The sequence below is a fragment of the Nipponia nippon genome, unplaced genomic scaffold (assembly GCF_047370975.1).
Source record: "Nipponia nippon isolate SJK-2023a ecotype South Korea unplaced genomic scaffold, ASM4737097v1 scaffold_23, whole genome shotgun sequence".
In the NCBI taxonomy this organism is placed as follows: Eukaryota; Metazoa; Chordata; class Aves; order Pelecaniformes; family Threskiornithidae; genus Nipponia; species Nipponia nippon.
The window spans coordinates 3,036,956-3,062,463 of record NW_028262340.1 but is presented as its reverse complement, the minus strand read 5'-3'; the positions used below and the strand labels follow the sequence as shown (position 1 = coordinate 3,062,463).

The 25,508-nt window shown below is 52.6% G+C and overlaps 1 protein-coding gene and 1 long non-coding RNA gene across 6 annotated transcripts in view; both read left to right on the top strand.

Annotated features, from left to right (window-relative positions):
• The window catches only part of PTPRU (protein tyrosine phosphatase receptor type U), a 75,707-nt gene extending 71,402 nt beyond the window's left edge, over positions 1–4,305 (top strand). For 2 of the 4 annotated variants that reach the window (XM_087760837.1, XM_087760836.1), the window contains exon 31: positions 1,258–4,304. In XM_087760837.1, coding sequence (XP_087616963.1) covers positions 1,258–1,320 — 63 coding nt within the window. In that variant the 3' untranslated portion in view covers positions 1,321–4,304. Of the gene's footprint in view, positions 1–1,257 lie in introns of all 4 variants that reach the window. The other 2 variants (XM_087760835.1, XM_087760838.1) reach the window with 2 other exon arrangements.
• A 10,717-nt stretch (positions 4,306–15,022) lies between these two features.
• LOC148055358 (uncharacterized) lies at positions 15,023–23,320 on the top strand. Of its 2 annotated transcripts, none has more exons than XR_015705502.1 (4): positions 15,023–15,053; positions 15,202–15,376; positions 20,501–20,660; positions 22,771–23,320. It is a non-coding gene; the product is annotated as an uncharacterized LOC148055358 (long non-coding RNA). The 2 variants fall into 2 exon arrangements; XR_015705501.1 differs by lacking the exon at positions 22,771–23,320 and adding an exon at positions 21,561–21,990.
• The last annotated feature ends 2,188 nt before the right edge of the window (positions 23,321–25,508 follow it).

Below are 25,508 nucleotides of genomic sequence, written 5' to 3'. Positions count from 1 at the left end.
CACTCTGGCTGGTTTTGCTTGTTGGATGCTTGAAGGAGGAACATCTCGTGGGGATGGGCACTTCCAAGGTCCGAGCTCACCTGTAGTTTTCTGTGGACAGGACAGGAGAGCACAAGAACAGGTCATGTAAAGGAGAACAAGGATGGATAAGCCTGCCTTCGCAAGCCCAATTTCAGTGATTTTTGCTGTAAAACCAGGAGTCAGCCAGGCTGGACTTTCCGTTTGCACAGCTGGGGAGCAAAGGGTGGGAAGATGCTGACACCATCTGTAGCTGTCTCAGGAAAGGGAAAGGATGGGAGAGCGAGCCCGCTCTTGCCGTGGGCTGGGAGAGGAGCTTTCCCTCTTGCACCCTTTGGCTCTGGCCTGGCCATTGCAGATGGGTCAGACTTTGACCCGAGCACCAAAGTGCTCATTTGTTTGGCATTTCCCTTGGAAAATTTGGATTTTTGGAAGTGAAAGCTCCTAGGACTTCCCTTCATGCCTCTCCTCCCACGCAAAGCAAACACCCAGACCAAAACCCTGCCAGGGATGGAAAACGGCATTTTTTTACCTGCAGCAGGAGAATTTGTGATGAGAAACGTCCTGGCAGGCGGGGCAGGGCGTCTCCGGACAACGGATGCAGCGCGGCCACGGCACTCGCCTGGGCACGCTCCCTGTTTGCAGCCTCTGCTGAACTAAAAAATAAAAACACTTCTTGATTTCATGCCCATGGTTTTATTTTGGACACCTCTGACCCCAGACTGCATCGCTCCCATGGCTCTGCCACCATCTGATTGACAGATGTCAATCGCTGTGGCGATGGTGGTGGTTCTGTGGGTGAGGCTGGTCGGTGGAGCCCCGCACCGGTGCTGCCTGGTTTGTACCCTGGTGCCGTGAATAAACCATATTTTCACAGTAAGGGGATGCTGCAGTCCTTGTCCGTCCTTCGGGGGAGGCAAAGGTGCCGCGTGCCCCCCCAGTGCAGGAAATTCGGCGCGTGCGGTGTGTCTGGGTCCAGGGGATGGCTCAGCCCCTTCCCCAGCCACGGGTGCCGTTTACCGAAAGTGGAGTTTCTCCCGGCTGTTGCTTCGGCAGGACTGTCACGGGGGACAGGAGAGGGACGCAGGCCCCAGCGAGGGGTGACGTGTGTGTTCTTCTCATAGAGCCCCTCGTAGGCTTTTCCTTAGGGCTATTGAAACTTATTTTGCCTTAAAAAGGGATAGCTTTGGGAAATAGTTTACTGGGGATCATAACACCCTCTTTTCTCTCTCCAAACAGGAGCAGTATCATTTCTGCTACGACATAGCACTGGAATATCTGGAGTCCCTGGAGACCAGATAGCATCTCGCCAAGAGAGCGGCGGCAAGGGCTTGCGCAGGGGTCATGCCAACCGTGCGTTTCGCACTCGGACGTTGCGTTAGTGCTGAAGGTGAGGTGGGGAAACAGCAAAGGACCCGACGAGAAAACCCATCAGATCAAGAAAAATGAAAGGATGCGGGGACGTTTCGGCCGCTCCCCATCTTCACCCTCCGCTCTCCATCTTTTCTTCCTGCCCCGAGCACATCTGAGCGGCCGCAGGTTGGATGCCACGGCTTGTCCCGTCCCGGCATCGGTTTGAGTCACGGTCGTGGGGTTGGTGTGCAGGATGCGGCCCCACGGTGCTGCCTGGGCGTCTCTAAAGCAGCTGGAGAGGAGGCCAGGGAGGGGAGGAGGTGGACAGAAGGAGCCAAAGCCGTTTTCCAGCAGGGAAGGATGGATATTTGGAGAAGAGACGTTGCTTTTTTAATTGTGTGTGGAGTCGAAGCTGCTCTTCTGAGGAGCCCAGACGGCTGCCGGCAGGTTTTGCCCTTGGTGGGGACACGCAGCAAAGACCCTGAGAGGAGCTCTTGAGTTTCTGCCCGTTCGCACCATGAGTTTGATCTTTGCTTTTTTTAGTTCTGTGACTTGCGACCCTTTGTGTATCCAGCCCTGGACAGAGGGGGGACGTGGGATGGTGGTGGGATGTGGAGGGCACTGGGCACGTGATGTCCCTCTGCAGGGACCGACCCGGATCCCTCCTGGTGCCTTTGCAAAGCTTCCCAAGCAATGGTTCCCCTGTATCTCCGCACCGTCTCCTCCATCTGTAGCAATTAATTCCTCCTGGGCTGACCCAAAGGCACCAGCCCACGGGTCTGTTTTTAACCCCTCCCTTGTGAATCGCTGCACGTGAGACACCTTTGGTGCCCAGAAACAAAATCCTCAAAATTCGGGTCCATCCCCTATGCCTCCCGGAATTCTCCACCAGGCAGTTGCCCATCGATGCTGCTTGGCTTTTGCTGGGGTTGGTGAAGCGGGACGGTCAGTTTTGGTGATGGCATTGGCATGGGGTGAGCTGTGGGGAGGTCCCCATGCCCCCGGTGCCACCTGGGGACAAGCGTATGGGGATGGTGATTGAAGGTGCCTGATACTTTTTGGCTTCATCCTGCTCTGGTCGGGTGCGAGATGTTACTTTTTCTGGCTGACATTGTGATAATTACAGGGGTTTCTGCTCATCGGGGAGAGCCTGGTTGTAATCAAGCTGTGGTCAGGGTTTTCTCTCCCTGCAAATGGCCTCGAGAAGGTGCAACCAGAGGGATGCAGCTCTGGGGTCTGCCTTGGAGACTCGAGGAACCGAGGGGAGGTTGCTTCTGTCTTGAAGGCCAGGCAGAACCCTTCACAGTCATTTTTTTGGGGCATGGAGCAGAACAGATGAGAAACTGTCCTCCATACACTGGAGGTTGCACGTGGGCAACCCCATCCTTCATCCCGTCCCATCCTTCATCCCCCCATCCTTCAGCCCCATCTCCCCAGGGCAGGGGAAGCTTCCCCGCCGTGCCTGCCCGGAGGCTGGGGATCCCTCTCCCCGGGGAGTTGCATTCAGATCCATACCACGACTCGAAGCTTTGGAAGACGCCGTTTAGCCGGACGGATCTGCAGCTCGAGGGCCACAGCTGAAACGGCTGCACCCAGGCTGAGCAAACCCAGGAGATCTTTCCATCCACCTTCCTGGGGTGGAGGAGAGCAACAAGGTGAATCTCTGCCCTCTCTCCACCTTGGAGGATGTCCCACCCGCTGCCTTGCAAACGCCCAGGGGTGGTGATGAGGAGTTCGGCAGCATCGGAGGGTTTTGCCCAGACGCTTGGCGTTCCCATGTGCTTGCTGATTAATTCACACGGCCTGACAATAACTTATTCCAAGGGCTATACAACATTATTCCCCTTCTTTCTGTCTCTGCTGTCTAACCCTGCCATGTGCTCATGCTGTCTCGTGACCAAATAGTCTTTTTACCCCACCAGAGCCTGCAAAATGGTCCAGTTACACCAGTACTTGGTAACACCAGTACCTGGTAACACCAGTACTCGCATCACAAGCCTCGACTTGGAATAAATTAGTGTCCTTTTCCCAATCCCCATCTCTCTGTAGACGTGTCCACGCTCTCCCGGGATGCCACAGGGAAGGTGCTGTGTGGTGGGTGCAGAGAGGTCCCAGGGTGCAGAAATTGTTTGGTTTTGTATGAAAATGGCTGAGCTGAACCTCTGAAATTCCTGGGGATGGGATGGTGGTGGCACAGTTCAGCCCCAGTGCCTGGGGGCTGGCAGGACGATGCTGCTTCATCCCAGACCTGCCAGGAGCCTGGGCTGCCCTCATCCTCCCTCCAGCCCAGAGGAGGGAGCATCCCCCAGTGCTTTGTGGGGAAAGTGTTGCCAGAAAGTAAAGAAAGAAAAGGAAAATTGAAACCCCATTTACTCCTAATGAGACAACAGAGACTGGAGGAGTTGTAGATATGTTTTAAAAGCGAGATTTTTTTTTTCTTTTTTTTTTTTTTTTTGATACCTCCTTGCTGGATGTCTCTGGGTTTTTAGGGCATCTCTTCTGAAGGGCAGACTTTGAAATCGAAGTGCTATAAAAACCAAGCGATCTCCAACTCCTATTGAGATGCTTATATGACATGAGGCAAGGACATCCTGTACATAGAAATATATATAGAAATATATATAAAAAATATAAATACTGTTCTTAAGATGGATAATGTTTATTGGTATTACAGATTGGAGTGGTGCTTTTTTTTTTTTCTTTTTAATAAAAACAAAACAACAAAAAAGGAAAAAAATTAAAACCCGAGAAAAAACACCAAATTGGAACGATTTTGTCTATATGCAGAAAAAGTGACCCCGAAAGCTGGCAGCATCCAAGAGCTGCTGCCAAAGGGACCGGTACCACGAGGCAGCTCTGCCGTGGAGGGGGACGGTGCGGTGGGACCAGGGGAGGGACACGTCCGATGTGGATTGTACCACGCACATCCAGCTGTTGTGAACTGTTTTTTTTATTATTATTTTTGGCTTTCTTTCCTTTTAAGAAAATCGATTGCATAAATAAATGTTCCAAATTTGTGATGGCCTCTGGCTTTCTTTCGCTGGCTCTGGTCCGGGAGCTGTGACGGAGGGAGCCGTGATGCAGGTACCCACCAGGCAGCTTGGAGAAAAGTCCTCCATATCGGCTGTATCTTGCTTTTCAAGGGCATTTTGGGGGAGCACATTTGCAGGGTTAAATTCCAGGACTGCAAAACCTTCATGGCCCAGAGGAGCCGTGTTTGCCCATCACCGCGCAGAGGAGACTGCATTGCCTCGTGCTTGCAGAGCTTTGCTGTGGGTTTCCTCCTAATAACGGCACGGTGAGATGTTGGACCGGGCAAGACCTGCCAGCCAACCTGGATGCCCACAACTTCTTGCGACACTTCTGATGGACGTTTTCCATTGCTGGAAAAGGTGTTACAGAGGAAGAAGAAACTTTTTCAGTGCATTTTCCAGCTGGAAAATGAAACCCTATTGTAAGAAAAGCCTTCTGGAGAAGAAAGCTCCTGCCTTGTCTTCAGTGGTTTATTTATTACAAAGCAGCCTTCAGTTTAATCTGTTGTGATATTAGACACTTCCAGTAACACTTGAGTCTTAATTTAATGGAGACCAAGGGGAAAAAAAAATCTAATTGACTTGTCAGGACTGTTTTTCATCTTTAATTAAGGTTTGTGAAGGATGCGGTAATTACGTTTTACCAATAAATAATAAAAAGGGGGATAGTGCAAATTAAAATCAGGAACGGCGCTTGGGAAGGGCTCTGGGTGTGCACGTCCCCTCTGGGCTGTGGGGTCAGCCTGTGGCAGGGGTGTCCCTGGGGGTCAGCTCCTTGTCCCCATGCTCCGCGGTGCTGTCCTGGAGGGCAGGGTGGCCTCGAGCGGTGGCAGTGCCCCAGGCGCAGGGGGCACAAGCTGCAGCTCGGCAGCCTCCTGTGCCCGCGGTGTGGGGGGCCGCGGTGGGTCCATGTCCCCTGCTCGGGCAGGGGCTCCGCACCAGAGCAGCTTCCCAGCAAAGCGGGAGCCCCCAGGCCATCAGCAACGTCCCACAGCTGCCTATTCCTTTCCCTCCCCGCTTGCTGTCCATGGTGGTGTGGTGACTGTGTGCAAAAAAACCCAATCCTGAAACCAAACCAAACTGGAAAGCATCTGATAAATTTGTGCATCTGATAAATTCGTATCTCTAAAAAGTAAGGGAAAGACAGCCTTCTGCAAGGTTATTGCTGTGCAGCTCCGAGCATCTGGCTTCCCCGCTTCCCTGCAGCAACCAGCCTGGCCCCAGGGCACACAGCCGGGCTGGCCACCAGCTTGGTTGCTCATCCATCCAGAGCTGCTTTGAATTCTTCGGTGCCTGGTCACCTTCCTCCCTGCGGTCCCCTCTCTGCTGGAGCTGCGGCCTCGCTCTTCCCGAGCTGTATTTCAGCCACAGCTCGTTGGGCACTCGCTGTCACCGGCTGCTAATGATGAAAAAACCTTTCCCTCTGGTTTTATGAAAGCCATCATTCCATCGGCTGGTCTGTAATGAAGACAGAAACAGCAGCTGCTCCCTGGGGCCCTGCTCCCACCAGGAACGATGGATTGCCCCTTCTTCGCTATGCCCCATTAAGGTAAAAAAAGGAGCTGTTTCTGCAGGGACAAGGGTGGTGGCAATTGGGTTTGGTGGCTCCCTGAGGTCCTGGAAGCTCGGAGAGGTGGGTGCCATCACTTTCCTTCCATGCTTCATCCCTGCAACATCTCCAAGAGGCACGGACAGCCCAGGAGAGCCAACAGGTAACTGGCACTGTCCTGCGGAGCCGGGGCAGGACCAGGAGTCCAGGTCCCCATCCCATAGAGATGTCCCATGGAGATGTCCCTCCTGTCCTGGCTCTGGTTCATCAGTGTGTCCTGGTGAGTGACGCGTTGGGGGGGTATCCTGGGGATGGGGACGGGAGGGAGCGAAACGCCGCTTTCCCGGGTCTGCAGAGCCGAGAGTGCCTTGGCCGGGCTGCAGGCGCCCGGGTCTCCCTGCGGCTCTGCTCTCTGCCAGGCATGGATGGATTAGAGGTGCTTAAAAGGAGCACTTTGCATTTCAATAACTAATCCAAATGTGGCGTCCAATGCCCAACTTTCGGCCCTTGGGAATTATTCGCCAACTCAACGTCTCCTTTGTGCTGTTATCTGCAGCACACATGCCCTGGTAGAGCTGTAATAATTTCCCAAAGCCAATGTCATGGTATTGTTGGAGGTGACCTGGATATTCCTGTTACGTTCATGGGCTTGTTCCCTAATCCGGGCTGACAGCGCTGGATGTGCCGGGGAAGCCCAGCTCCGGCCCTGGCTGGTGTCCAGCGGTAGCTGCAGAGGTGGCAGGTGGGACCTCTGTCCCCATGGACCCCCATCCTCCTGCCTGGAGGGGTTGGTGTTCCCACTGGATGCTCTGCTCTGTCCTCGCCAAGCCCGCCATGACCATCCTGCCCCGTACAAATGCCCGTTGGTGTTCCCATGGATATGGCCCTGTTTCTCACAGCAGCTACTTCTGTGCAAAGACCCAGCTGGAGTGCATGATGTCCGACAAAGTCCTGGGATGGAGAAAGGTGCTGATTTTCCTGGGGCAGGAGCTACCCATGTTCCCCTCCTTCCTCCTCTCTAGGGCAGCAAGTAACGGGGTGTGCAGGGAGGTTGTTCCTCGCACCAGTGCTCCTGTCCTCAGGGCTGCTCGGGGGGGTGGTGGCACCATTGGTAGTGGGGGCTGCAGGAAAAAAGAACTTAAGATACCACCCAGGAGTCTTTGGCTCATGACGGTCTGCAGGCAGAGCCCCTGGAGAGCCTGCAACCCAAGCACATTTTTTAGGACATGGGGAGAGTTGTTGGGATGGTGCCCAGATCTCATCTACCCATCTCAGTGGGTGGAACCACCCAGTTATCAAGGGACATGACCGAGGTAGCCAAAGGAATTGTGGGCAGAGCAAGGGCTTCCTTTTCCCTCTTCTCCTGCAGTGCTTCAGGCGACATGGGTCCCTTCCCGGCGTGGGGGTCCTGCGTGGGGGTCCTACCTGGGGCTCTCCACCCCTGTCCCTCTCGGCAGCTCATGGCAGTTCACCCTCGCAGGTTTTGGCTCGTTCCTTTTTATGTGGCATTTTAAAAGTTGTCTTGAGTCAAGGGTGAGGGCAAAAGCAGGGCTGGGGGAAGGGTGTATTAAAACCCTCCAGATTAACCTTGGCAGATTAATTCATTAAAGCGAAACCCAAATTCGATTAGTGGCCCATTTATCACCTGTGATCTGTGAGGCCAAGTGCTGTCTGTAGCCCAGGTTGGGCAGAGCATCTCCGTCCCCTCTCTGATCCCCAGCCCCTGGAGACCCTGCCGAGCAGCAACACTTCCCAAGCTCATCCAATGGGACCGGAATGGGGACAAGCATGTCGTGCTCCCGTCCCCAGGACAGCTGTCCGTCTGGCTTTGCAAAGGAGCCCAACAGCCTGGATTGGTCATGAGTGGTTGGTCTCAATGGCACCAAAATGTGGCCCTGGGGATGAGCGGGCGGATGGGAGATGCCCTCTGCATGCTGGGCTCTGGGGTGCTCCTCAGGCTACGCACTGGCTTGTGCTGACATAGGGCCCATGTGTAAAAGGTTTTAACTCCAGTTTATTTCTTACTTCTGTGCTCCCATCAGCAGCAGCCCCAGAGCTCATCTCCAAAACTGGGAGCTGGAGTGGTCCAGACGGGCGAGCCGGGGTGCCGCACCAGCCCCCCATCCAACATGTACCATGTTTCAGCTCTGTAACTCAGTCCGTCCTATGCAGATATCACCGGGTTTCACTTATGTTACAGCTTGGTTATTCTCAGCCCTTGGCCCTGTGGGCGTGTGTGGAGATGGAGAGCTCCCAGGTCCATCCCGAAATCCAGGAAAGTCCCAAACCAGCCAGTGTTTCACCTGGGCTGCTCATGGGGCTTCCCTCTTGCTGTGATGGGGACTCCCCTAGGAAAAGCAAAAGGAAAGCTCTCTTCTGCTAACATTATTAAAAGAAAAAAGAGCCCCCACATCCCATCATTTCTGTTTTAAGCCCAGGGCAGTGCCTGATGTCCCACGCGAGCGGGGTGCGAAGCCGGCAGCAGCCTGGTCCAGGCTGGGGATTTATGTCTTTGCCGAGCAGCGGCTGCAGGAGATGGAGCCCGGAGGAGGAGGAGGGTGAGACATTTTGCCTTGATGTTTTCCCCCACCTGCTGTTTTCGCTGTTAACACGGGGCTGCCTTAACCCGCACAGCAGTGAACTGGGATTTCCCATTGGAAAAGTGCTTTGCTGAAAATCCTTTGCTCACCTCTTGGGCAGCTAAGAGCAGCTGTAGCTTAAAACACAAGCAAAAAGCAGGAGCAATTTGTGGTCGTGATTGGGTTCATAGAATGAACTACTGATAAGGATCCTGCAAATTCTCCTCCTGCTGAAATTTCCCTAAATTTTTGACTTGCAGGAGAAAAAAAGAAACCCAGCTCTAAAATTTAGTCATTTCCATAAAAAAACAAATCCCCTGGAGGGAAAGGTTAGATATTAGGTTAGATATTAGGTTAGATATTAGGAAAAACTTCTTCACCGAAAGGGTGGTCAAGCATTGGCACAGGCTGCCCAGGGAAGTGTTTGAGTCTCCATCCCTGGAGGTATTTAAAGAACGGATAGATGTGGTGCTCGAGGACATGGTATAGATGGACTGGGCAGTGCTGGGTTAACGGTTGGACTCGATGATCTTAAGGGTCTTTTCCAACATTGACGATTCTATGATTCTATGATTCTATGAAAATATGAGTTAGTACCAATGTTGCTTGGTTCACTTTTTGGAAAGAAGTGTGTGGAGGGTCCCTGGGGGGATTACCTTCTGGGATGACCTTGTTCCCATGGACAGCCCGGCTCGGCAGGGATGCCCATGGCACTTCTTCCGCGATGGGCACGGGCAGCACAGGCTGAAGGGTCCCGTCCAGGGCTGTGCCGAGCTCCCCATGCCCATGCGGCGAACCGGCGGCACAGACACCACACTTCACTGGAGACTTCCCATCTCTCCAGTGCTGCAAATGCAGCAGGGTAATTTATTTAAGTAGCCTTAATGGTACTGTAATCTATATGCTGATAGTGTCACCTCTAAATGTTCCATCAAAAGGCTCAATGGGAAGAATTTGTATTTCGAAATAAATATTTCCTCACGGTGTGCAAAATATCTAATCATGTATTTATCCTTAAGTACTTCCAAAAGTCAACATAATTATTCCAGTCCCATTAAGTTTAATTTGCAGTAAATTATGCATTTAGCTTTAAGTTGAGGTTGCTGGTTAGAGTCAAGATAAAGCTCTTGCTATTTATAAAGCAGTATTTCAGCATGGATATAAAATACAAATGGTTGGAGAAGAAAATCCTGCTTGGGAAGTTTGGGGAGAATTTCAAATAGGGAGGTTAACAAAAAAAAAATCTGTAGAGCGAGTGTCTAATCACAGATGTGTAAGCACACTCAGTCAAGTAAAATGAACTCCCAAACAGCTTACGGGGGCTCAGCTGCCAAAAGAATTTTCCTCCGGATAAAAAAATTTGATATTTTTCTCAGGGTGTGGTTTTGAAAAACAAATTAATCATTTAACTTTCCTCTTAGTGTCGTGTCTTTGAGGTTTACAGGACAGGGAAGGTGTTCCTGCTGGAAGAGGTAGGACAGCTTTTATCTGTGATTTATTTGTGCCTCGGATGTCCCTGCAGATTAACGGCAGCGGATAATTGATCCTCCCCTCCCTGAGCAGCCTGAAGCCCGTTGAGTCTATAGGAAATCTCCAATGGCCAACGACGGGTGCTCTATCTGCCTTTCTACATTAATGGTTGCTGGACTCACATCTCCATGTGCTGGACCCACATCTCCATGTGCGGGATCCATGCCTCCATGTGCCAGACCCTCTGCACTTCGGGGTCAATGGCCAAATGACATTTTTCTATCTGGTCCCAGGAGATGAAGAAGGTCACAGGAGGACTTTCAATCCCAAAGAGACTGCGTTGGTGGTGCCGGTGGATTGAAAAATTGCCCATTTGCTGGCAGGCTGGAGGGTGGTCCCTCGGGTAAGGCAAGAGTGGAGGGGATCTGGGTTGGCTGCTTGGTTTTGTCGGTGGTTCTTTGTGGGACTTTCAGGACAAGATCTCTCAGTGCTTCACCTCTCCCTTCCTAAAACCAGGATGACCTTGTCTGAGCTGGAGTTGGTGGGCGGCTCCCCTGCCTGCGGCATTGCTGGGGAAGGGCTCAGGGCAGTCCCCCGTACCGGGCACAGCATCTCCCATCGCTCACTGTCACCCTGGGGACAACGATCCCGCCGTCCTCCTGCCCTCCCCTGCTCCGACAGAGCTCTTGGCCAAGGACAGCACAGTGCTTAGCACAGCAGGACTTGCTCAGGGCGCCTGGGATGCTGTTGCTGCCCATTAAAAAGGGCTCAGCTGGTTGGTAAAGCTGCCAGCTTTCTAAAGAGGAGGCACTCAGCCGTGTCTGAACTTCAGGCCTCTCTTGAGGACAGTCAGAGATGAATGCACCCAAAATTATCAAGGACTTTGGAAAATGAGGGCCTGAAGCATCCCCACAGGGATGCACAGGGGCTGCAGCCAGGTCAGCAGCAGGATGAAACCGTCCCTGGGACTCAGGAAAGTTGGCTGCTGGGAGCCCAGAGGTTGCAGCCGAAAAATCAACTCAGCCTGAAGGAGCGGTGCCCACGGCAATTGCGTATTTGGGTGACTTTGGGGAGGTTTTGCCTGCAGCAGCGGTATTTCAGCTGAGCGCTGGCAGGGCTCAGGCACATTTCTCCTCCGTGGCAGGGTGGGAGGTGCAGAAAACCGCCCCGTCCATCGGCCAGCTGAGCCCATGTCCCCACCTCTCTGCCAGCCCCCCGCCGCCATCCCCCTGCCGCTCAGCTGCCATTCGCACTGATTTTTCTCTTCCTCGTGCCAAGCCCCGAAACTTTTTCGCTGCCGTTCGAGTGGAAGCTTCCCGCAGCTCCCCCGGGGTGCCAGCGCTGTTTTGTTTTCTAATTTGGGACATGAAAGGCAGCGCCATCTCCCTGGCACCCGATGGGCCATGTACTTTGCTCTGTAGACCTTGGACCCCCCCCGGCTCGCTCTCCGCTGCGGCGCAGCAGCGGGTGGGTTCGAAGGGCTGGCTTTGAACTTGGCTGGTCGTCCCCCGCCGGTCGCAGTGTGGGCTCGTGGCGGCAGCCTGTCGGCAGAGCAATCATCCTCTAATGAAACAGCACGCGAGCACCTCGGGCAGCCCACGCCGGCACTGCCTATTGATCAAGTTTTCACCATTCTTAAATGGATGGCGTTTTAAAAAAAAAAAAAAGAAGGGAATATGGAGCAGCTTGTCTCTCCCTGCTCTGTGGGACGCTTAATGCAGTTTGAAGAGGGATCGGCTGACTCAGCGTCTCCGCGATTTTTGTTTTTGTAAAATCAAAACTTGTTAGAAATGTCTGGCTGGGAACTAGGTCTCATAACCCTTTTTTTGGTTTTTTTTTTTTTTTTGCCAGGACTAGCTTTACAACGTGTAGCGTCTAGATGAGGGCAGGGAGGCTGGAGTGGCTGCAGGAAGGGCTGGGAAGGGGGTGGGAAGGGGAAGGCTGTCCCCAAGCTTGGGCCGGAGGATTCTGGTGGGTCTGCAGGTCCCTGGGAATTCACTGAGGTCCTGGCGAGCACATGGATGGGGTGGCTGTTGGAGTGGGATTCAGAAAGTGGTTGCTCCAAGGAAGGATTAGAAAGTCACAAGAGATTTTTGTCTGCGTATACCTCTACTGTCATCCTCCGCGCATCAGTCCCTGCCTCCCTCGGTCTCCCTCCCTGCCTCTTTTTCATGCAGTCGCATCTGGCTGTGAGCGTGTCTGGCATAGGGAGGAAGGAGAGCTGGCCCCGAACACCACCGGCCGGAGCAAATAGGATTGGAAGTGACTTGAGTAACGTTGCTTCATATGCAAAGAAAGTTTCCTCGGGTGAAAATTGCCAAGGGGAGGGAAAGGAGAGCTGGCGTTGCCGGAGCAGGCAGCACCGTTCAGTGAGCTGCTCTCCTCTCTGATTGCTTTCCCCCAGCCTAGAGCAAAGGTGTTTTCAAGCTAATGTGCCACATTTGGACTCAATATCAGCCTGCCAATCTCAACATCAATATACCGGCCACCAGCCTAATTTGGCCTGCGGAGCCTGGTTCTGGTGTCAGTCCCGCCACTGCAGGCCAGGAATATGGCGGCAGCACGGTACAGCAGCATGAAGCCTGTGCAATGTCAACTCCGATGAGATTTTTCTTCCTTGTAGGACATGCACTACTGCAAATCTTTTTGCACCTGAATAGCACCAACTATCAAACTAATTTTTTTGGATTTGTGGTGTCTGGTGTGACTCACACAGCGCTCCCGGGATCCTGGTTCCCAGCCCCATCCTCCTTGCAGCGGGGTGGGTACCACCGGGAGCCGGGCTGATGGGCTGCGGGGAGGTGGGCAGGAGAGGCTGGATCCTGCCGGAGGGAGAGCAGGGTCTTGCAGCTGGACTCCCCGTCGGGTGTCTTCAGCGGCATCTGGATACACCGTGCTGGAGGCAGCTGCTTTTACTTCACAGGGACCTGGGGAGCTCACCCTGGGGAGGTGGAGGAACATCAGGGGTTGGGCAGGAGCCTCCCCTGGAACCGGGACTTAAGCACTGAAATGTAGAAACTTTTCCAGGGGAGTAATCACTTCACAGCAAATTTCACACTTACACATTTTGGTTGGTTTTGTTTTTTTTTTTTCCCCCCCTTTTTTTTTTTCCCTTTTTTTTTTTTTCCCTTTTTGTTTTTTTTCCCTTTTTTTTTTCCATTTCTTTTTTTTGGAAGGAGAAATGTCATGTCAAAAATTTCTGCTGAATAGACAGTAGAGATTGAACCCCCTTTGGGTGTTTCTCCATCCACTCTTTTGGAGCTAACCCAGCAGTCCCATGCTCTATAGCTGTCATGGTGCTCTTCTACCCAAACCGCAGCGATGCTGCCTGATGCCCACATATCCAGGTGCAGCCCCTGCAAAAGCACATGCGGCCTTGCTCCGTTTGGGGGGAAAGATGTGCTTACGTACGAGAGCAGTGCCCTCAGCTCCCTGCAGCCCCGTTTGCAGGGTGCAGACCATCCTCAGCCCCAAGAGGCTGCGGAGAATACAGACAGATGAAGGGTTGGGTGAAGCAGAGATGAAATGCTGCATCCAAAGTCATGAAGCCAATCAATGAAACAGCCAAGAGTTACACACCAAGCCCGTGCGTTTTAGGTGATCTTCAGACGGGGTCATGCTGTTGTGCAATGCCAAGGTATGTGCTTACTATCAAATCATATTCCCCTTTTTGCTTTCTCTTTCCTGAGAGCTTTCAGAGACTATTAAGAGGAACAAGAGATGTTTGCAAGGTTAAGAGACTCAGTGTCTAAACCTACCATAAAGGTTTGCAGTAATTTACAGCTGTAGGCAACAAGCACTCTTCATGGGGGGAAGGGAAATGCAATTTAAGAGAACAGAAATAAATAAGAAGCCGCAGCAGCTAACACTCTCTGATTTAATCCCCAGCCCACGAGAAAGATTTATTCCGTTATCTGACAGTTTGATCACTCCAGGAATCCCATAGGTCAATGCATATCTGCTGTTATTATCTCTGGGCTGTTTCCACCAAGATGCACAGGGAAGATTTGTTAAAGAAATGAACCAAAGAGGGGTGCTGATAGGAGTGTAATAGATGGGACCCCCAGAGACCCTCGTCACGGAGATAACCCAAGCGATGCTTCTACACAGGGGCCTGTGTGGGTTGCTCTGTGCTGTGGATGGGAGGGAAACCTCGTGGGGTGCGAGGAAAGCTTGAACCTAAATGTCTGCTTGGAAATAGAGGGGATGAAGAGCTGGGGTGTGGGGGGGTCTGTGGAGACAGAGCAGCCCCTGCCCAGCACCCTCACCGTGCCATGAGCTGGTCTCCATGGAAGGGGTGCTGATCGATGGGGCAGAGCTGGGGTGGCCCACCATGGGGCTGGCTGGGGGAACACACTGGGAGCCAAAGTTGCTCAGGGCCTGCAGACTGCTCTGGGGGCTTATTTCCACCTGCACCCCATGGTCCTCCAAGGGCAGCTTCCTCACGTTCTGTTCTCTGTTACCCCACTGGCGTTATAAGGAATTTGGAAGGTAAAGGTCTGGCCACTGAGCACCTTCTGGGATCAGAAGGGCCAAATGCCTCCGTGAAAGGGGAATCTGCTCTCTGCTATGGCATGAGCCTCCACATGGAGGGTGTCAGTGGTTCCTACTGCCTTTGGTGGGGGTGAGCAGGCAGGTAGGGGGGCACGCTTTGCACGCTCATGTGCAAAGAGGCACCCAGGAAAGGGAAATTTGGTCACGATTGGTGGACAAGCCCAGAATACAGCATGGAGGGACCATATAAGACTGGCATTAGGGGCCCAAATGCAACCAGAAATCCTCTTGTAAGTCCATCAGAGCAGGGAAGAGCTGCCCAGCCTGTCAGTAGAGGGAGAGGGAGGCTCCTGAGGCTGAAGGATGGATGAATCATTAGGTCATTAACCTTCATTAACGAGGGCAGACACGTCTTGGGTGTTTCACAGGTGATAGCAATGAAGGAGGGCAGGACCTCAGGACCAGGGAATGTTCATATACAGACCCCTGGGAAGCAAGGACCTTTTGGGCTGGTGGAGCCTGGTGGCTGTTGTCCCAAGGTGTGTGAGCAACTGCTAGGTGAGATGATGTGAGATGCCTGCAGGATGGAGGTGCTGTGCCTGTTGTTAGACCGGGAGAAAGTGGCTCCTGAAGTGCAGATGCACCAAGGACTCGTCTCCTGGGACCGTCGCAGCTCAGCCTATGATGTGTCCTTGTCTTGTTTCAGGGTCTCAACTGCAGAGCTGGCTGTTCAAGCTGGTTATCTTGGAGGCTGCTGTGTTTGGAGTCGCTGTGGGAGGAACTTGAGGACCCTTCCATCGGGAAGAGCCCTGTGCTGTGGTGTGGGACACCAGTGGCATGGGCATGGAACTTCTCTGAGCCATGCAGATGCCGGCAGACAGGTTTGCTGCTCCAGATGCTTCTTGGTTTAGATGCCAGAAACGACTGAGTGGGAAACACCCCTTTAAAGCCCTGAAGGAATGAGATGCAGGTTCAAACCCATCCAGTGGGGCACTTGCAACATGTTTCCCTCCCTGTGGTTTTCCTTTCACCCTACTTGGCCACAGATGCCTCTTGTGCAACCCCAGCGTCCCCTCCCAAACACCACTTTTGCTCCGTGTGTCTGGGAGGAGCCATCCAAGAGACCCTCCAGGGTACTCTTTCCCCACTTGGCTTTTCTCTGCAAATTCACCATTTCTCAGTCTTCTTCTTCCCTTGCTGTCTAATAATTTCCCATTGCAGAGTGTGCCTTTTGCTGTCGGAGCTGCCTGGGAATGGCACCAAAAAGCCATGGGAAACTCTCCTACGCAATCAGGCACTTAGCCACAGAGACATATGTGGAGGGAAATGCAGCCCATACCAACAAACAGCCAGAATGCAGAAACATAAACAGGCACAAATAAACAGGCTCACACCCTCCAGTAAGCCTGAAACACATCCGCACAGGCAGATGCATTAGCAAGCCTATAGAGAGACACTCGGATATATAAAAATGCACGTGCATGTATAGGTTTTCCCCTTCCACACAGCTATAGCAAGAGCAAACGCAAAGGTGGGGCAGAAATGCCTTAAACACCCATGCACGTGCATGGGTGCTATAGATAGGCAAAGGCCTCCCTTGGTCTGAGTTTCTCTGGCTGAAATTAAATATTTCGCCAAGATCCAGAAGCTGAAGTTGTTTGCAAGCCTGTCCATGCCCAATTTCATGGCTTTCATGGACTTTTTCGTTTAGGGAGAGGCTGGCTAATGACTGCATAAGAGTGGGCTGAACACTGCTGGCCAAGTAAAGGGTGTGAGATGGGTAGAGGGAAGCCTAATTAGCAGCATTGCCTTAATTGACCAGAGGAAGGGGTTGGGAGCTGCATTTTTCTGTGGGCAAATCCTGTTTTTCCTCCCGATCCAAGGTTTTTCCAGCATTAACTAAATAACTATCAACAGCCCAGCTGGTCTCTGCACGCCATGCCAAGAGGGGAAGGTGTTTGGCTTGGCTCCAGGAGGAATGATTTTGCATGGAAAAGCCTGCCAGGGTCTTCTCCCTGGGCTGATATCCTGGAGTGGGAGCAGAGTGGGTTTGGGCACTGCCCTGCTGCTTGGGAGCTGGGCTTTGCTTAAGCTGTGAGTGGTGTGGTAGGAAACTCGAGACCCCAAAATATAATTTTGTTTCATAGGGAAAAGAGAGAAAAAAATGCTGAAAGTCCCTGGGAAGGCAGAGGCAAAGCTAGGAAAATGCTGCTGCTTTTTTTTTTTCATTCTGTAATTTTAAATGTTTCCCTTTGAGGAGCTCACAGAACTTCATGTTGACATTGGCTCTTCAGGCAAGAGGGAGGTTTGTGTCAGACCACAAAATATTTTTCAGTCAAAATAAAAAGTAGCATCAGAAGGGGAATAACACAACCCTGTGAGTGTCAAAACCTGATATTTTCCAGTGATTCTTCCCTGGCTTTCCCCCACCCCAAAAATCCCCTCAAAAACCCAAACAGATTTTGCAAAGCTTGGAGCGCGTTTCCAACAGAGTTGCAAGGAGACGTTTCTGGGGGGCTGGTTTCTGCGTTGCCCTGTACCCAATCCCACTGTGCACATGCCTCCTTATTAGGTCTCTTCTCTCTTTTTGGCAGGGCTGAGCTGAGCACAAGCCCCATCCTGGCTGCAGGGTGCTGTTGTGCTGCGAGCAAGGTTGCAGGTAGCCATGGTGGCCCAGTACGGGCTGTGGGACCGCAAGAAAGGGAGCAGCGATGGGGGAGGAAACCCTTTAGCCCGCAGCACCGAAAGCCTGCCGGTCTCCATCGTGTTCTTTGTTGATGTTCATTCTGATCTGGAGCCAGCACTGCCAGCTATACCCGTTACAGCTGTGCTTGGCGTTAGGTGGCTGTTTTATCAGCGTGCGTCTCTTTGTGCAGATGCCGCGCGACACGGTGCGCAGCTGGGCTGCCTGCTCATGCCCAACAAAAGGGCATGAACCTCCCAAATTGACCAAGGCTGCACCTCCCCTCAAGCTGCATTCGCTGCCCCTGCTCCACAACTTGCTAACAGCCACTGTGACCAGCACTTTCCTGGCAGGCGCCGGGGCTCGTGCGCTCGCCCAGTGCTGTACGGCAGGGCTGGCCAAACGTGTTGGCTTGGGATCGGTAGGAGCCTCGCTGGAGTGGAGCAAACTTCAGCGCAAGCAAATGCCTTGGGGATTCGCCCAGCAGGTTTTGCAAGCTGTGCTGATCATGTGTAGCTCTGCTTCACCACCTACTTGTCCCCCGGCTGCTTGTTTTCGTCCTAACTCGATGTCTGTGCTCTCTTGCAATGAATTCTGCTATAGTTGCTGTGAAGGAGGAGGATATGGGTATGCTGCATAGGGGCTCCGATGATTTATGAGTAATGAGCAGTGGTGGGAGCCAGGAATAGGCCAGAACTGAATTGTAGCTCTTTCTCTGCTAGTTTTATCATCTGTTAATTGCAAGATGGAGGTGGCCAGCTACAGAGCCTCCACAAAGTCCAGGCATGGGGTGATACTTGCAGGGATGCGCCACTGGGCAGGAAAGCATGTGTCTGATCCAGCCAACGAAGTGAAAATCAGGCAGTACTCCGAGAGGAGGAGGACTTGAGTGCTTGCGTGTCGGGCAGCAGGAGGGCTGGCTTTCTTCGTGGCTGGGGACTCGGGGCGAGTTGCGCCATCTGGTTTCCCCTCTTGATGTTTGCCTCCTTGCCTCTTGGGCTCCCTGTGGGGCATCTTGCTGCCTATAAACTGCACTTAACACATTCATGAGCACAGCAAAAGGAAAAGAAAAGGACCAATTATTCAAAATACTGAATAAATATTGGCAGAGTGCTCCCACTATCCTACTTCCCGGTGCGGTGCTGGCTGGGCTCCTCTGTGCTCCCTCTGCGCAGCAAGAGCCATGTGGCAGGACCTGGCTTGCTGCTCTCAGGCTGGATGTGCCAAGGGGATGCAAAGTCTGGGGTCCCCCACCCCTGTTCAGGTGCACTCAGGTCCTCGTGATGAAGGGTGGGTATGCAGCTTGGGAGGGAAAGCTGTTTGCAGAGTGTGGGGCTTTGCCGTTTAGCACTTTCCTCGGTGCTGTATCCCAACACCTGAGGCGCAGCTTGGTGAAAGGACAGTTTTGGGCTGTGCAATTAGCAGTGAAGCAGCAGGCCAGGCTGCTGTAATGCCGGAAGGTGCCTGGGCACTCACCCAGAGCTAGGACTTGCTGCCAAGCATTTGAGCCCAAGGAAATTAACTTATTTTTAAAAATTGTGTTCGAGATGTGGGCTGCTCCCATTTGAGAGCCCTCTGCTGATGCCAAGGAACAGCTTGGTAGGGATGTGTTTGCACTCCCTGCCTGCTTTGCCCGGGGATGTGTGCGGAGGGGCAGCTCAGCTCCGGTTCAGGCTCTGACCCGCCGCCACTTGACACTGTGCTGACCAGGAAATGTTTGTGGCACGTAGGAGCTGAGTCTGTCATTCCAGGTCTCCAACAACAGCAGAAAAGCAAGTAAAGAGGAGATGATAAAGGCAAGGTAAGCATGAAACGTCCTCCATGGCGAGGGACTTGCTGACCCCACTGCGTCCCAGTTAGCTGTCTACCCATCCCATCTCCATGGACCTACCTGCCTCCATCCTCAGGGACTGGCCTCCTCCCTGTGGAGAACCTTCCTTTCTATTGCCTGTCTCTAATGCATCATGGTGAGATGTCTAACATGTCCACCACCTGTCTTAATTTCCCTCCCTCTTGATGTCCCTGCCAGCCCCTGCTTTGGGTCCATGAGTTTCCCAGCCTTGTGCTACAACCTGGGTCCTTCCTCGGGCTCAAGCAGACATGCCTCCTGCCGTATCTGTCCCAGTCTGAGAAGCGTTGCACCTTGGAGATACCTGTTTCTCTGCATGTATTTTGGAGTCTTGGCTGGCCAGCTCAGGTTTAAACACGGGTTCACACATCTACAGCTTCAGGGGAAGCCACCCTGCTGCCTGAGACTCCCAAAGCACTTTGAAAACGCTATACCGTGTCCTTTTACAGAGGCGGCTGTGTCTGGAGGATGACCCAGAAAGAGGAAAAGTCCAGTCCCTCAGGTTTCCTGGGCCCTTCCATGCCGCCCGTGACAAACGGGCCAACATTCGCATCCCCACTGGCAGCAGGAGCAGAACAGGAATGGGGCTGGAGCGGCGGCTGTGTGCGACAGCATCTCGGCCTCGGCACGGGGGCCAGGCGGTGCAGGGGGGACGACAGAAGGGCTTAATGAGGGTTTGAAAGAAACATCTTGTAAACTTTGGAGCAAAGAAGCTGCAGTTTGATTTGAACATGTTTGCTTGGCAGGGGCTGCCCAGGCCCCTGCTGCTGCTTTTACTGGCGCTAATTAGGCAGATTTCCATCCTGCCAGTCACACATGCTTCTCCTGGAGATGGCTCCACTGGCAAGCCCCGGCCGGGCTAGCATCCCACTGCAGGTGGTGGAAGGGGTCGGTGTGTCCCCCTGGCCAGTCCTGGCTGGAGATGGCTCGTGTCCTGGGGGCAGCCCAGGCACCAGCCGAGCCTCCTGGGATGGTGACGTGGCCCAAGGCCAGTGCAGGGAATGTGTGTCCTGGCTGGATACATGTCTTAGAGAAAAGCACTGATGATGCTGATGGAGGATACTCCCAAACCCCTGGGAGCCTTCGCTGGCCCTGATGATTGGCAGCTCCATGCAAAGCTGGCACCCGGCTTTGCATGGAGCACCCAGGTTGGTACGGAGCACCCTGGGGTTTCGGCAGTGATGTGGTGGTCCCCTGGGGTTCTGGCAATGATGTGGTGGCCCGGAGCAGGGAGCACTTAAAAACCTTTACAAGATTGGGACTAATCCTCCTCCCGCTGGAGTCATCCTGTGTGCACTTTCCCTTCCATTGCAACCATCTGCTTCTTTTGAAGCTTGATAAATATTTCCTTTCCCCCGCTGTCTCTCCCCTTCGCTCCTCCTCCCAGGCAATATCTTGCAATAACCAAAACATCTGCAATAACACCTCCTCCCACCCCAAAAGCACTTTCTGTTTTCTTTTTTTCTGGCACAGCTTCACTTCGGCGGTGGTTGTTTGAAGACGAGAAGGGGCAGTGAAGGAAACCTGTGCTGACCTGCCTGTGCCACATCTGTGCCGAAAGTGTTGCAGCTGTTTTCCCGGTGTCTCCGTGCACAAGCTGTGCACAGGAGATCAACTCGCTTTGGTCGCCAGGGTAATCCATCTCCTTTGTTTAATGTTTGCTGGGAGACAGGTCCCTCTTAATCTATTACAGTGTCATTAAAAGGGAAAATGTTTGCTCCGTAGGGCCTCAAATGGCCTTTTTAAACTACAGTAAAAATGTAATTACTGGCTCGCTTAGGAATTTAATCCTTTCTTGATGCTAATGTGCACAGCTCTGTTTCCACAGAAGTGGCAGTGGATCTATAGAGATGGGCCTGATTCAGAAACTGGGTAGGAATAGCCTAAATTTGGCTGCTGGGTAGGTCCTCTGGTGTCCCTATGAGTGTTAGAGATGTGCTGCTGCTGTGATAGAGCAGATGAGTGTTTTACAAGACACTTTGGGATCTGCAGGTGAAAGTGTTGGTATTTAAGACAACAATCATCTTGTCCAAAGCTTAGAATTTCATGGGTTCCTCAGTTTGGATGCCATCCTTTGAGATGCTCAGGCTTTCCAGGCTTCATACGGGATGGAAATAGCCCCTCCTTGTGCAAGTCATATGTGGAGGGGCTCAGCCCAAGTTGGCAGATGGGATTTGGAGACAGCCTCTGTCCAAGCAGCCCTTATACCTCGCGGGTGCCAGCAGCTCCTGCCATATGGGACCTCCCAGGGCTATATGGATGCATGGAGACAGGCCTGAGGAGGCATCAGTCTTCCCCAGCCCAGGGATCCCTGGGGCACTGTTGTCACTGCCGTTGTGCCTCCATTTGTCACCACAGTATGGCGTGGGCAACAGCAGGGCCAGCTCTCAGGGGTGTTTATTCCCATGGGTATGTCAAACACGCTCCAGAAACAGAGGCAGCATAAGGATGTCATCCCAGTAATTCTCTATTTTCACATCAACTACTGCTCCTAAAGGCAGGTTGCTCTGCTGTCATTTTCTTGTCTATTTAGACTATGAATTCTGCAGAACAAGGCCTGCATCTTCCTCTATGTACATCCAGCGGGTGCTGTAAAGGGTGCACCACCTTCACAGGGTCCTGCTGGAGAAGGGATGGCCCAAGCTTCAGCGCTGAGCGGGCTCAGCTCGCCATGGCAGTGCTGATGAAAAGGGGAGAAGAAACACCATCAGCTGATAACAGCCAACTATTTTTATTGGGGGGGGGAAACCCACAAAACTTTATTCATTCTGCGCATGTGCTTTAAATTGTAGCAGTCGCACCGTCAAGTGGAACTTAATTATCTTACCGGGAAGCCGGGATTACTTAGTGCGTCTCACAAAGAGAGGCACTTCACACCGTGCGCTGAATACAGCCGAGGTGAACGGGTTTCCATTAAAACCAGCATGACCCCAGCTGCCTGCCGCTGCCCGCAGCTGTCTTGGGGAGCAGCCCGGCCAACCAGCGCAATTGGTGCCCGGCTTCAATAGCGGCTCTGCAGCCTTGGAGAAAGGCTTCTGCTTCTGATGCTTTTAAAGGAGTTTTAATGTTCCTTGTCAATGAGGTTTTTGCCCTTTGTTAAGGTAGCAGGGAAGAGGCTCTTATTTAAAGTGCTGCCTTAAAAACCCTTGAATGAGAGGAGATGCTTGAAGGTCCTGCTGGCCCAGCCATGTGGAAGACAGGAGATGTCACCTTGCTTGCTTATAGATGAAGCGTCTTGTGGATGCCACAGTCCTGATGAGGAGCTTAAACCTTTGTGTAGTTTTAAATTTCATTAATTTCCCTGAAGAATCTTCCCACAGGAGAATTCACCCAGAGGAAAAAAATTGGCCCCTGGACACAAATCCTCAATAGTGGGTGCAGGTGCCTCCATCTTGCTTGTGACTTTGGGCTTGCTGGGCACCTCAGAGGAGCCTGGTAAGCAGAGAAAGCTGAGGTCCCAGCTGGGGCCTTGGCAAATGTCCCTCGCCCAAGATAGGGGGACCTGGACTGGAGGGCTTCAGGCATGCTTGCTGTGGCTGAAGGAAACTCTTGTCCCTCTCAAGTTATCACCCTGCTTCTCTGTTTTCAGAGCAGATGAGAAACCAACTTTACAACCATCAGTTCCTGCAAAGAGCTCTTGCCATAAAGCGGGTAGTTTTGTGTCTTAACAGAACAGCTCTGATAGCCATTTTAATCAAAGCAGTTGGTGTGCAACTCATTTTTTTTTTTTCTTCGTGGCCCAGTGCAATTAAGAATCATCTTCATGGTAATCATGGCATCATGCCTGTCTGAGTGCAAGCTGGGATGTTTGAGACCCTGCCCGATGTCCAGTCAACAAGCTGCGGGATCCAGTTTTGGCTGTAATTTTGACCACTTGTGAAGTGTTGAAGAGAGACTAATTTTGCAGCATGACCCAAAGGGGAAAGCCTCAAAGGACCAGCACATGTGCAGAAGCCAGAAGCAACCTCAGCTGCAGTGCTCATCGAGCAGGGCCAGGGGGTTGTGGGTCCTGAGGACATTGCTCTCCCCTGCCTTGCTCCGAGCCACCGCTCTGTAGGCTGCCTTTAGGTTTCGGAGTGAAATGTGTGGGATGATGCACAGCTCTTATGTTGTCTCAGGCTTCTTCCAAGGATTTCTAGCTTGTGTTTGCATCCACGAAGCAGAAAGATATAATTTAATGACAGGTAACTTCTTGCTCTCACCATTGCCCGCAGGCATGCGGGAGGCTCAGGCGGGTCCTCGGTTTGGCTGTGCCCTTCAGTGCTTCTGCTTTGCAGCTAAACCAATGGCAACCACCCAGGGAAAGCAAACCCTTCGCTGCTTTTCCCCCAGCCCTCTGAGATGGTCCATGGTGACATTTGGGGTCCTGCAGTATTGGGGGAGCCGACGGTCCCCGTGCAGAGGAGCAGCAGCACCAAGGAGGAGAGAAGAAAGGTATGCTACTACCATTTCTTGGGCTACTCTGTGCTGTTTATTTCTTCAGGGTTTGCTTCCTTATCTGTATTTTTGGCTCCTTGTCCAGTATAATTGAGACGTCCTCTTTAACCTGTGCTAAATGTTTCCTCTGCTGTTGCTGTGAGTCAGCCCAGAGGTGGTTGCATCTTGTGGCTGGGAGAAGCGATTTGTGCACCGATAGCCTTTTGCAGATGACTTTGTCCACCCTTTCTTCTTTCTGCTTTGAAGGTGGAGGGGAAGAGCTGTCTGGGCAGTGTGGGAAGCTTCGGAAGGAGCAGGGGGGATTGTAATTCCCTTCTGCTTTCAGCTACAGGGTTTGTGCTATGCAGTTCCTTATAGCAAGAGATGTCCCAGGGAAAACTGTCAGCTATGTCTGCTCCTGGAGTTTACTCTGACCTGGGTCTCACGCAAGGGAGAGCATCCTGAGTGCCCCCTCACCCTGGAGCTGCTGCGAGCCTACCCCGTCCTCCTCTCTCTGCCTTCCAATACAAGATTGTTTAGCTTTCCAAAGTGAAGAAAAAACCTTCTCTCTCCGTCCCAAGGGAAGGCAGGAGAGACAGTCTGGATTTATGCTAAACAGCCAATTAGCTGCCATTCGTGTTTGAGCAATGATAGAGCAGCAGCCCTGCCTGGGTGAAGCTCCAAAGACAAACTGAGTGGGCGAGGAGCAGTACCAATGTGCCTCAAAGGCTCACCTGCCTCCCATCGCGGGCCAAAGCGGCTTGCCCAGCACCTTCCCGCTGCATGAACGCTGCGATGTTTCATTGCATGTACTCAGCATCCCTTCAGCCAGCTCTCGGTCGATGGGAGAGGGGGAAAACATGTTGGGGCAGGGAATATATTAGGCATGGCAGGTCCCCTTTCCATCCTGCCTTGGCAAAGCTATAGGGATTTTTGTGCTGCTGGAAATAGTGTTCTTTTCGGCTCTCGCTCCTGAGCACAGTGTAGAGGGTTGTTTTCACTCCTTGGCAATTTACTTGATCTAGTTCTGACTGTGTGTTTGAGGGTCTGGTTGAAGGCAGCATCCCCTGGTAACATCTATACAGGCAGTGTAATCCACCCCAAAGACCCCCAAATGCCTTGGTGCAGGTTGTGCACCTCTAGTTTGATTTAAACTGGAATTGGAGAGCTGGAGGTCTGGCCTTCCTGGAACAACTGGCCAATGTCCAAGTCTGGAGCCTTGGCTCAAGCAGTGCTGGCTGTGTGGACACAACAACCAGGCACAAAACCTGTAGTAAGAGCCATGACTTCATCCTGCTGTGTTAATGTGAAAGTCCTTCCTAAAGCAAAAGCCATTCCCATGCAAAGTATTTTGGCAGTCGAGCTCTGTCTGCCACGACCTGTGGAGGACGGCTGGGCTCGGGCTGGTCTTGAAGACAGGGGATGTGGGGATGTCCCAGGCAGGCGTAACTCCGGCTATGGGGCTAGCTTTAGCACATCGCTTTGCTCTCGTTCTTGCGAGCCGACAGTAGTTCTAGCTCCACCTATTGTTAAACAGTCGGCTGCGGTCGAAATTCATATAAAATTGTGAGTGGATGTTTATGAAACTTCTCTCATGTCTAACTAGCAATGCTGCATAAATCCGTAGTTATTAGCCTTTCCCGATAACCCAGGGAAGATGAACACTGCTGGCGAGCAACTGCTGACTTTCCTGAAAAGCTTTTGCTCTTCAGGCTGAATTCTCATTTGGAGCCAGCTGTTTTCCAGTCCCACCAGTCGCTTTATTCCCCTCCTAGATCCCGTTGGTGCCTGCTCAGCTGTCGCAGGTGGCGTGGTCTCACCCCATTGCGTTTTGGGGGCAGTGCTCTCAGTCAAGCTACAAACTCCTCCCTGGACCGTAGCTCTCCCCCTGCCCCAGCCCCGTTCTTGCTAAGCTCCTTCGAAAACCTCTCCCTGCCTTTTCCAGTGGGAAAGATGTCCTGCGTGGGCAAACCAAAGTCCTGAGCCTACCTGGCCTCGAGGGCTGGCTCCCGTGTGGCTTGTGGGAGCCCCGATCCCCATCCCGCTCTCTCCCATAACCTTGCTG